This window comes from Carassius auratus, chromosome 18, assembly GCF_003368295.1.
Source record: "Carassius auratus strain Wakin chromosome 18, ASM336829v1, whole genome shotgun sequence".
NCBI lineage: Eukaryota > Metazoa > Chordata > Actinopteri > Cypriniformes > Cyprinidae > Carassius > Carassius auratus.
In genome coordinates this window covers 3,622,454-3,633,575 of record NC_039260.1, presented here as the reverse complement: position 1 = coordinate 3,633,575, position 11,122 = coordinate 3,622,454, and the positions used below count along the sequence as shown (strand labels likewise).

Genomic DNA, 11,122 nt, shown 5'->3' with positions numbered 1-11,122 from the left:
GGCTTTAAGAGCAAGACACTGAGAAAGAACTTTGACCCTATATTTCACGAAGACGGAGGTTCATCTTAAAGTGAATCCATATATTTGAATGTGTGTTGACTTGGTTCGCACGAATTTATAAAGACGTCTTATATAGAGTATAATGCCTGAGATTCCAGAGGTAAGTTATACATTACTTCACTCGTAAATCTATAATAGTCACTGTAGATCAGTGTCAGTGATCAAGCATGACTGTAAATGCTATGGTATACAGTATACATGTTAACTGATTAGATTAACTACCCAACAAAAAAATCTAAATCAAATCCAAATCGAGTCCATTTGTTGTTGTGGTTGCTCTTGATGTCACTTCTTTTGTCCGCAGAAGACTCAGAACATGTTTCAGGAGGGGCTACATCAGGTGTTTTTTAAGGTGCGCCCTTTGCCCAGCCCTGTTCCAGCGGACGACTCCACAGCTGGAGAGCTGATGGAAGACAGACTGGTCCGCTGGTTTGGGAAAATGGTCAACACCCGCCTTCTCCTGTCTGGGGTAACAAAAGTTTAACTGTCATAGATGCCCAACAATCACAATAAAGTTCAGATTTATTGACTACATACACTCACAGGTCTGCTTCACCTTTAGTTTTCGGTTTGACCAAATCTAAATCTGGTTGACCAAATCTAAAACCATAGAAAACATCCCTATTTCTTAAGAAAAAAGTAAATGTTAATTTAAATAAAATAAAAACAATTACAATTATTCTATTTCAGATTCTTACCGGGGCGGCATTTCTAATTTTTGTTTAGTTTAATATGAAATACAAAAACTAATAAACTTAAGAGAAACATTATAGACATTAAAAAAGTAATTTAAAAAAAATCTGAAAAGTTTAAAGAAAATATATATAGATTTTTTTTTATAATAACCTGCTCAAATGATTAACACTCAGTTTGACAAATTATATCAGTGCTATATTTTTTCAACTGGACTGCCAAAAGCTGACACAAAGATTAAAAAAAAAGAATGCCACTTGCTTTATTAAACATACATTATGGCAACTTGGCATACTAATATTTGAAACATTTATTATTGCATATGACTTACTTTATTTTGACCAATTGTAGGGAGTATATACTGTAACCCATTTCTTGCTTTTCACTCCCTTTTCTTTGTCTTTCTCTTTCAGGTTGTTCAGATTTTGAGTGCTGCCTTCTGTATTCTTTCCACTTTCTCCTATACTTGTTTGACTTTCAGCTGTTCTGCGTCTATGACGGCTCCAATATGGTGTAGCCTTTTTGTAAGTGCTCCAGTTAACATTTCTGGTTCAATAAATAAGAACAAAGCGAGCATCAGTCTGACACGCTACTGTACAGTTACTAATGAGCTGTTTTCTGTGTTATGTCTCAGTTTCTAGCCACGGGGTCACTTGCAATTGATGTCCAGAGGAAACCCCAAAAAATCAAAGTTAGCTTGTTTTATGTTTTTTAAAATCCCTTTTTTCCTTTTGTCTTCTTTTTGAACAGTATCTTTCTTAACTTCATAAACATCTTTTTGTAAAATACCTAGCTTTAAAAATGTGTTACTTTGAAATGCATGTCACTTGGTTTGATATTTATCCAATCAAATGTTTGTTGTGTAGTTTGGATATATCCTTGATATATCATGTTAATAAGTGTGATCTCTGCTGTTGTAGGTCATGACTCTGATGTGCCTGAATATCTTCAGCTTGCTGTTTGCTGTTTGTTCTTTTGTCACCTTCTTTATTAAATCGTCACTCATGGAAAAGGCCACCCCTCAGCAGGTGCGTGTACAGAGACACTGCCAACTCAATAAACCAGTAGAATTGACCACTGAAATGAGATCTTGGTCTCTTTTGCAGCGCATTGGTGTGTATGTGTTGAAGGGCAGTGGTTTCATGTCCATCATCCAGTGCATGTTAGCAGGCATATACATGCTCTTCCTGATTTGGAAAGGTATCAAGTCCTACAGCACCCTCTACAGACAGGACTACATCAGCGTAATACAGGTATAACATTCACACACTAGGAATGCAGTTATAATACAAGGTTTCTGCGAGCAATTCCCCAAATTTACGAATTAACGCCTAAAAAGGTCTTAAATTGGGGAAGAAAGTCTTAAATTGAGAAATCCATGGCATTAAATGTTGAATGCATTACCATTGATGAATATCTTCCTTTGTATTTTCTGGTTTTCCTGTACAAATGTATAAACATTTTTATATCGGCAAGCATTTGAGATGCAACATAAAACTTTGTAAGAAATTTAATACAACTGAGTGTATGGTTAAAACCAGAACAAATGTGTTTTACGATATGAAACCTTGTTTTTGCTTTGAAACAAGTTGAATGTACTGAGCCAATGGGCAGAATTTCTCTGAAAATAAGATTTCTTATGAGTAAATGTACCTTGATTCATGAATCTTCAGAGCAAAAATACAGATGAAGACCATTGTTTTTTTTTTTTGTTTTTTTTTAAAGAAAAAAAGATCTGATAGATCTGTTGGAACTTGTATTTTCATTTGTATTTCTATTGTTCTCCCTGGACTTTTACATTTAGAGAACATATTGTGTTCCCTACAGTTTAATCCTTAATTTTTCTTTAAAAGTGGTCTTAAAATATGTTCATGCAGAAACCTTGTAATGTTTATTATTTAGTTAATGTATTTTTTTTTTTTTTCTTAGAAATCAGATGAGCATGCAGATCCACTGCTGGAAAACGAACAGTTCAGCATTTAAACAGTTGGTGTGTGGAATCAGGAAAACTTATGCAAAAAAAATAAAAATGTAGGCTATGGCTTATTTTATTTTATCAAGAGAATAAATAAATGTTAAGCATTTACACCCAGGTTTACAATGACAAATAATAATGATATTGCAAAGACCTGACTACATATTTCAGCTTGTGCAAATCCCAAGCAATAAATCTACATAATTTATCTTACATTTAATGTATCGTTTATATACATTCAATACATATTCATGCCATTTGTGAAGATAACATGGACCCCATCAATGATTTTGTATATTTATATATTTATGTACAATTATATATGGTTATTAAATTGTCTGAAGATATCCTTGTTGTGCTATGCTGAAAGTCAACAAGACAACATTAGATTAAAATTGACCATTTATTTTTAAAGGGATAGTTCACTCAAGAATGAATATTTGAATATTCTGAAGAATGTTGGAAACCAAACAGTTTCCGGTAGCCATAGACTTCAATACTTGATTTTCCATAGTATGGCTACCAGCAAATTGTCTTTTTCTGTTTAACAGAAGACAGAAAATCTAGAGGGTGAATAAATGATTACTGAATTGACATTTTTTGGGTGAACTATCCCTTTGGGTGAACATAATTAGGCAAATGATTGCACGTTAAAAATGTAATAACTTTATCCATTTCTGCCTCAAATGACTTTAATGCATAGGCAGGGAAAAATTAAATCAGTAATGTCTTAAACCTACTTTTCTACAATCAAATACCAATGGATTTGTTTTCATTATTTCCTCATAAATATTCTGTTTTACCCAGGAGTATGTTATTACATATGCTGTTTCACATTGTCTAATACATATCATTTAATGTATCTTTGTACATCTTGCACAAGATACTGAAAATAAATGTGCTTCTGATTATTAAGAGATACGATTTTACCAGATCTACCTCAGACTTTCCCCACATACACAAACATGCACACCTATGCACAAACTACTGAATATTTCTGTATACAAATGCTCACACACAGCTTCATTTCTTCATGAGTTCAGCATCTACGTCCTCTTCGGGTTTAAGGGCGTGCCATTGAGCGATGGGTCTTCTCGGATTGGCTAACATATCTGACCAATGGCGTTGCTCCGTTCCTGTGCTGTTCAGTCCTATGAAAACCTTTCCAATTGCATCATTCTTCCCAATTTTGTCATAGTCCAGGACTGTCACCACAACCTGAACTTTCTAAAAGGAGACAGAAGAACAGTCCAGAACCGTTAATGCCTTCATTTTCAGAAGACATGCAGAAATGAGACTTCAACGTTACCTGAATCTGCTCAGATGGCACTTCAAAGCTAAACGATTCGTTGTAATACGGGTTCAGTGTGTTCTTCTTAATTGTGGTTTTCTTTTTCTTCAGCCTTTTGCCATTCTGCATCAGGTGGATTTTTACATATGGGTCTGTAGAACATATAATATCTGAATTACTGTGGTGAAAAGGCATTTCAGATCTGTATTTTGAAATCTGTCAGTATATAATGTCACTTCACTTTTTCCACTCACCTGAGAGGCCACCCACATCCATTTTTTTGAGGTTTTTGGCCTCTAGAACGACAACAGTCAGCTTTCCAGCAGTCGGTACATAGCGCAGAGACAAGCAAATATCACCTAACCGCTCGTGCTGTTGAGTCAACAACGAAAAGTCAGGTATTATTTCACTGTCACATGCAGGTACAGAACGGTAATTCATGGTTAAATATTGAAATGGAATACATATAGAAATAACTCATTTCTAAGGATGTAGATATTCGAAATATAAAAAATTGATAGAGCATAAACATAAAGTTGTTGAACATGTTTTTCAATATTAGTTTCTGAAAAACTTGCATAATGTATATAATTTGTATGTTTTACATGCATTATGTACATATTAATATGTGTTAGTCAATTTAAGATCAGTGTAACTAAGTCTAAATAGTTATCCTAAATAAATGTATATAATTTCAAGACTTAAATTATAAACACATTTAAATATTAGTTTGTTACATTTAAATATGTAAATACTAAATTAACATTGTTAATATGCCTGATTAGAATATGTATTGATATTCTTTTCAAATTCGTTATAAATAATCTGTAAAATTCTAATAAATATTATTATAGTTTTTATGTTTAATTGCAAAGCTCGCTTGTGTTGGACACAAAAAAAAATCCCATTGTTTGTGTTCATTCCAGTTCACCATCGATTCAACTATGCAATATGATCTATTCAATTGAGATTTCAGACATGATTTTTCTGAGTCATGAAAAGGTTTTTTCCCTTCCTCACTCATACCTCCTCTTTCTCTGCTTTCTGCAGATCTCTCCACTCCTCTGTAAGCTGACTGAAGTCCACTTTATTCATCTGCACCCTCACATCCCCAATAGCATCATGTTTGGAGAAACGGTCAAAGTCATACACCGTCATGACCAGTGTCTTTCCTCCAAGCTCTGCATATGGAACCTGCAGACAGAATATATATATGAGAGTATCCATACATCTGACACACATTTTAATGCAGTTAAATGCATTATTTTCCCAACATTACGTTGTCAATTTGTATGCTGTGACCTCAATAAAGGATTTTTAGTGCAACTGGATTTTAAGTTGTACCTTAAAGGTGAAGTGCTCATTAAAAGTCGGATCTAGTGTTTTGCGGTGAACTTTCGTCTCAAACTTTTTCTTCTTGTCAGGGAGGAGGTAGACTTTCACATATGGATCCGAAGTGCCGCTAATATCCATAGCAGCAAGACCTTCTGCCTCAACCACACCTACAATTAACTGGACAAGAAATGATATCCTATTCATTCAAAATGATTCAGAATTGTAATTTTTAAATGACGTTCTCCAAATTACATTACAATAAAAGCCCTCTGCAGATAAAAAAACTAAACAAAAAAACCCAACCCTGCTGAAGCAAGTTTATCTGGTTAATATGGATATTGGTGACTGGTTGCTGATCTGTATTCATACTGCGCTCTCAGTGAAGTTGTAGTCAAGGGAATAGTGAAGTTTTCCAAGTTTTGCAGCCTCTTTAGACTCAGAATCCTCTTCCTTGTGATCAGAATCAGTGTCGTGATGAACAGCCTGTAAATATAACCATCAACATGGCAATCATTATTACCATGGACATGCCCAACAACATGATGTATATACAGGACACACACACTATAAACACACATCAATAATTAGTACCTGTTTTGTTCCATCCTCTTTCACGTTTGATAGGTGAATGTTGTTCTTTTCATTTTTCTCTTTCCCGCCCTTTTCCTTTTTCTTTTTAAATATCGTCTTCTTGCAGAAACACAGACAGCAGCTGAGCGTGATGAGGACTGTGAGGAAGCCGAGGGCCACCAGAGCCCAGGATGGTACTGAAACAACACACACAGAAACGACCATAAATACACAGATGAGTAAGTGATTATGTGTGTGAGAGAGACTGTCTACTCACATGGGACTTTATGAAGCTCATTCAGAAACTTGCTTCTGATGCTATGAGCCAAACTCTCTGCGGTTGTAGTCTGAGGATGAACAGCCGTGGGTGGAGAACTCGCAGCTCCAGGTATCTTTGATCCATTCAGTGCTGGAGATGAAGAAGGACCAGCCAGCAGAGCATCACCTTCATGCATTCTGAGGATATGCAGTGAGGAGGTGCATTATCTTAAGAGTTGCATGACTTTATAAAGTTTTCAATACTCTAATAACCTTTGGCATTTGCACAGATGATAGTGAGCGTAATGCTGATGCTCTGGAAGCTCATTATAGGGTGTAAAGGCATAGGCAGGTTCACATTCAGAGCACACAGCAGGTGATATGATGCTCCTTAACCTTGGATTATTTTGAGAAATGCTGAGTAGGGATTTATTGATTTTCTCTCTATTTACAGTGAAATGAGATACAGAAAGCCAGTGACACTGATACCCCTAAGACACACTGATACCCTGACTCAAACTTACACCTGTATATTTAACACATATAACAATAAGCATGCATTTATATATACACAACACCGTCAAATAAATCCTAATGCAAACTTCAGAAGCAGTCATATAAAAATATTCAAAGCATTGTTTAGTTTATATAAAAAGCATGGACATAGTCTCAGATACAAAATGTGTTTGTATGCACAAAAAAGTTCATTGTTAAGTATATGTAATTTAAGGATCTTAAAAAAATTACGTACTATAGGCTATTTGAGGAGGAAGAACACTTACCTGCAGCACTGATTTGAGAAGTGCACTTGACAGGCAGCTTATCTGAATTACTATAAGGAAAATACTGAAAATTAAAGACAGAAACTAAGGTAATGAGATAAAGCTGTCTTGTGTGTCTTGGCAAGACTATTCTTTTAAAAGAAAGAAGATATAAAGATGTTTGACTGACGCTGCTAGAGAGACAATGACAGAGGGAGAGAAGACTGAGAGAGAAGCATCCAATTGCAAGCTATGCAGCAGTGGGTGGAACCATATGGACATTATGACAAGGTTTTAATGAGGGTCATAGAAGGGCTCACATTAAGGAGCCAGTACTGGTTATTTCATTCATATTTGGGGGACATAGATAAAAAAAAAAGTCTTAATATGCTATCTGCATCCAAAGAATATAATAAAAAACATTTGCAAGCTTGTCTTTAACAAATAGGTTTGGCTCATGTTTTTATTTATTTGCTTTTAGAATTAATTTATTTATTTTTGCACACACTAAATTGTTTTTAGAATTGTAGCATAAATAATTTATTTACTAAGTATTATTTATATTTTTTGTATAATTTATGTTATAAATTATAATATAGAATTCATCTGCATTATACATATTATACCTTATGTATACCTTAAAACCTTAAAAAGTGTAATTTAATGGTCTGATTCACTCAGGTTTCAAGGTTTATTTAGCAGATCTTGTTGAAGCTGAATTAATGGAATGCACCAGTTTTTATGGAACGTATCAAACCTCTTCTTTGAAAAGATATTAAAAGTTGCATTAAATACATATTTCATCCATTATTAATAATTGCATTATTAATACAAGACACTTCCACTGTCTGTCCGGTAGGTGTCAGTATATTCCGCTATGTTTACAGGGAGAAAAACTGGATGACGTTTGAGGATGCTATCGTTTCGAGGTCATTTAAACAGTTTTGTTGGGTTGGGTTTGTTTCAGTTCTTTGGTTTCATGTTTTTCTTCTGTATATCCAGAAGTGTAGTTATAGTCAAAGTCATATTACTGTTTAGACAAATGCACTCAAGTTTGCAAATAGCCCTTGATGCCTTCAGTGTGACTCTACAATTTTCATAGTCATTGAAAACTCTTTGAATGAGAAGGTGTGTCCAAACTTTTGGTCTGTACTGTATTTAAAATATATTTTATTCCTGTGAGGCAAAGCTGAATTTTCAGCATCATTATTCCAGTCTTCAGTGCCACATGATCCTTCAGAAACCATTCTAATATGCTGATTTACTGCTAAAGAAGCATTTCTTATTATTATTAATGATGAAAACAGTTGTGTTTATTTTGTGGAGTAATCACAAATGTGATTTCAAAATTCAAAACATTAGCATTTATTTGAAACAGATTTTTTTGTAACAATGTAAAAGTAATTAAAGTGACTTTTGATCAATTTAATGCATCCTAAAACAATCTTACTGTCTCCAAACCTTTGAAATATAGTTTATATATTTGTATAAATTTACAGTTGTGCTAAAAATTGTACATACACGTTATATTATCAGCAAAATTTTAATTATTTTACCAAAATAAGAAGTGATCATAAAAGAATGCATGTTATTGTTTATTTAGTACTGACCTGAATAAGATATTTAACAAAAAGCATTTACATATAATCCACATCAGAAAATAATAATTGATTTTCAAAAAAATCAGTGTTGTTACCTGGAGCATCCACACCATTTTTTTTAATGGCTGTTGAATAGTTAAACTGCCTGCTGTTCTTCAGAAAAAGTCCTTCAGGTTCCACAAATATTTTAGTTTTCCTGCATCTTTAGCATTTGGGTGGGAAGTTGTGGCCTAGTGGTTAGAGAGTTTGTCTCCTAACCCTAAGCTTGTGGGTTCGAGTCTCGGGCCGGCAATACCACGGCTGAAGTGCTCTTGAGCAAAGCACTGAACCACCAACTGCTCCCCAGGCGCTGCAGCATAAATGGCTGCCCACTGCTGTGTGTGTGTGTGTTCACTGCTCTGTGTGTGTGCACTTCGGATGGGTTAAATGCAGAGCACGAATTCTGAGTATGGGTCACCATATTAGGTTTTATGTCACTTCACTTTATATTGAACCCTTTCCAAAAATGACAGTATGATTTTGAGATCCATCTTTTCAAAATGAGGACAACTGATGAACTCACAGAAGGTTCAAATGCTCACTGATGCTCCAGCAGGAAAGACCATGCATTAAGAGCCAGGGGTGAAAACTTTTGAACAGAATCAAGATGTCTAAATTTTTCATATTTTGCCTAAATATCATATATTTTTATTTTCTATTTACTATCCCTTCAGAATCTACAGAAGAAACTTGCATATTGCCCCAAAGACAAAAAGAAGTCCAAAGTACCAGTTTCCTCTCCAGGATCTTAATGCATCATGTGTCCTTTGGAGCATCAATGATCAGGTGGATGTAAACTTTTCATCGGATCATTTTTATAAATGCAACTATTATTTTCTCTTATGGACTATACGTAAACGTTATGTAAGATATCTCATTCACGTCAGTACTAAATAAAATAAAAAAACATACATTTTGTATGATCCCTCTTATTGTTAACATTTTGCAGATACTGCAAAGTTTATGCAAAATTTTGACTACAGCTGTACATGTATATAGAGATCTAAAAATCCTATTAAATGAAGGGTTTTAAAATATTGAAATTTTTCAGGATTATAATGTGGATTTGTCTGGCATTTGTTGGACTGTGTGTGTGCACATACTAAAGCTACTGCAGACGACACAAAATCATTCATTCTCCTGCTGGCCGCACTTTTACGAGGAATTCAGGACTCACACATGCGCCGCAAAGGATCTTGGAGCATCCATAATCTTTAAAATCTCACTAATTGCCTGTTGGCTGTGAGCAGGAAGGAATTGGACGATGTCGTAACACACAGAATTACCCCATATGCCTCATTGTACTGTAGTCACCATTGTTACAAACGAGGGCAGCGTTCTTGTTTTGTTGATTGGCGGGTATATTTCTGGAAGAGTGGGGATCTGCAGGCGGATGCACTGAAACGAGTCCTGTCTGAGTTCTTCCATCAAGTCAATCGAGATCAAAACTCATTCATACGCCTGTAACTGGGCTTCCTATTGGCTGTTCAGAGGTGATTGAAGTCCTTGTTGTGACATGTGATTGGTCAGTGTGGACTGAACCAGCAGGAACAGTAAAAGCACCTTACAGGTGCATGTGGTGCTATTGTCCGTGAAGCAGCCAGAAAGTGTGTTGCAATGGGTTCGAATAAACCACATTTCTCTACTAGAGTGTGTCGATTCATCCTTTCTTTCAAACATCAGCGCTGTAGAAACACTCTCTCATTCATCACTTCAACACCTCCTGATGCTCAAGTCCAGTAGACATGTGCAACTCAATGGGCATACATATGCGTGTCTGGGCATGTTTTCACACACACACACACACACACACACACACACACACACACACACACACACACACACACACATTTGTGCACCAGTGCTGGGATTGCTTGACCAGTCTGTATGTGTGAGCCTAGGTGTGTTTGCAGTGCTACAGAATCTTTCTGAAAGCTTCTGTCTAACACTGGCATCTGACCAAGCAATCGCAGAGTCCATGTTCGGACCAATCACAAAGCGTGCTTTCATCGCAAGACCTGTCGGGTGGAATTATGCATTAAGGAAGAGTGCTCCCCGTTGGAGGAGTATTTGAGTTCTTGCTACATTGCTTTTCGTTGAACGAACGTAACTCTAGTAACCCAGAGAGCTTTAGGCTGCTGGCAGAGGCCTTGTTGTGTTTGCCTAGAACTTTGTATGCTTCTAATCACAGGCGGTTTCTGAATATTCAGACACGTTTCTTGGATGATCTTAAGCAATGGGAAAAGTCCAAAGAGCGAGAGTCAGAAATACCTTAGTTGAAGTTTGGTTTCGGGTTCAGTTAGAGTTCTGCATCGGGTCTTGAGTCGGTCAGTGGAAAGAAGCAGATGCTTGTTTCTGTGTTGCAGTGTTTGCACAGAATCTTATGTGTAGGGCCTATTTTACACACATGCTCTTCATTATGCACTGGCCCTCAAACACACTCTGAGGAGGAGGAACGCATTCTATAATTTTCTTGAAACAAATAGGAATATTCGCAATACAGTTCTATGTCCATTATACATTCTAATTATTTAAAACA

At 35.8% G+C, this 11,122-nt stretch overlaps 3 protein-coding genes across 4 annotated transcripts; 2 read left to right on the top strand and 1 right to left on the bottom strand.

Annotated features, from left to right (window-relative positions):
* Nucleotides 1-23: 23 nt before the first annotated feature.
* Nucleotides 24-2,773, top strand: tmem253 (transmembrane protein 253). 2 transcript variants are annotated; one of them, XM_026287111.1, is made up of 7 exons: nucleotides 24-160; nucleotides 368-529; nucleotides 1,167-1,277; nucleotides 1,388-1,444; nucleotides 1,674-1,781; nucleotides 1,860-2,006; nucleotides 2,683-2,773. In XM_026287111.1, exons 1-7 carry the CDS (start codon nucleotides 143-145, stop codon nucleotides 2,734-2,736), a joined length of 657 nt encoding a protein of 218 aa, XP_026142896.1. In that variant the 5' UTR covers nucleotides 24-142; the 3' UTR covers nucleotides 2,737-2,773. The 2 variants fall into 2 exon arrangements, with proteins under 2 accessions (XP_026142896.1, XP_026142895.1); XM_026287110.1 differs by having other exon boundaries at nucleotides 365-529.
* Nucleotides 2,774-3,140: 367 nt separating this feature from the next.
* On the bottom strand, nucleotides 3,141-6,379 carry syt1b (synaptotagmin Ib). The gene is made up of 8 exons (XM_026287113.1): nucleotides 6,202-6,379; nucleotides 5,946-6,121; nucleotides 5,724-5,837; nucleotides 5,364-5,531; nucleotides 5,046-5,213; nucleotides 4,274-4,391; nucleotides 4,038-4,171; nucleotides 3,141-3,955 (listed from the first exon to the last, which is right to left on the bottom strand). The coding sequence occupies exons 1-8, from the start codon at nucleotides 6,377-6,379 to the stop codon at nucleotides 3,752-3,754; spliced, it is 1,260 nt and encodes a 419-aa protein (XP_026142898.1). The 3' UTR covers nucleotides 3,141-3,751.
* A 3,284-nt stretch (nucleotides 6,380-9,663) lies between these two features.
* On the top strand, nucleotides 9,664-11,051 carry LOC113117999 (Bardet-Biedl syndrome 10 protein homolog; the record flags this gene model as incomplete). The annotated part of the gene is given in 6 exon segments (XM_074559965.1): nucleotides 9,664-9,908; nucleotides 9,910-9,965; nucleotides 9,968-10,030; nucleotides 10,033-10,143; nucleotides 10,146-10,567; nucleotides 10,569-11,051. Coding segments are annotated over 6 exon segments (1,380 nt in total), but the record flags the coding sequence as incomplete, so codon positions are not given.
* Nucleotides 11,052-11,122: the final 71 nt, after the last annotated feature.

What these genes read in the sequence shown, in the direction of transcription:
- tmem253 (XM_026287110.1), top strand. An exon ending in CCCGCCTTCTCCTGTCTGGG is followed by an intron (nt 530 to 1,166) that starts GTAACAAAAGTT and finishes TTTCTCTTTCAG; the next exon opens with GTTGTTCAGATTTTGAGTGC. An exon ending in CAATATGGTGTAGCCTTTTT is followed by an intron (nt 1,278 to 1,387) that starts GTAAGTGCTCCA and finishes GTTATGTCTCAG; the next exon opens with TTTCTAGCCACGGGGTCACT.
- syt1b (XM_026287113.1), bottom strand. Translation starts at nt 6,379, where the DNA reads ATGCATGAAGGTGATGCTCTGCTGGCTGGTCCTTCTTCATCTCCAGCA. An exon ending in GGATGTGGGTGGCCTCTCAG is followed by an intron (nt 4,172 to 4,273) that starts GTGAGTGGAAAA and finishes TATGTTCTACAG; the next exon opens with ACCCATATGTAAAAATCCAC. An exon ending in TGCCATCTGAGCAGATTCAG is followed by an intron (nt 3,956 to 4,037) that starts GTAACGTTGAAG and finishes GTCTCCTTTTAG; the next exon opens with AAAGTTCAGGTTGTGGTGAC.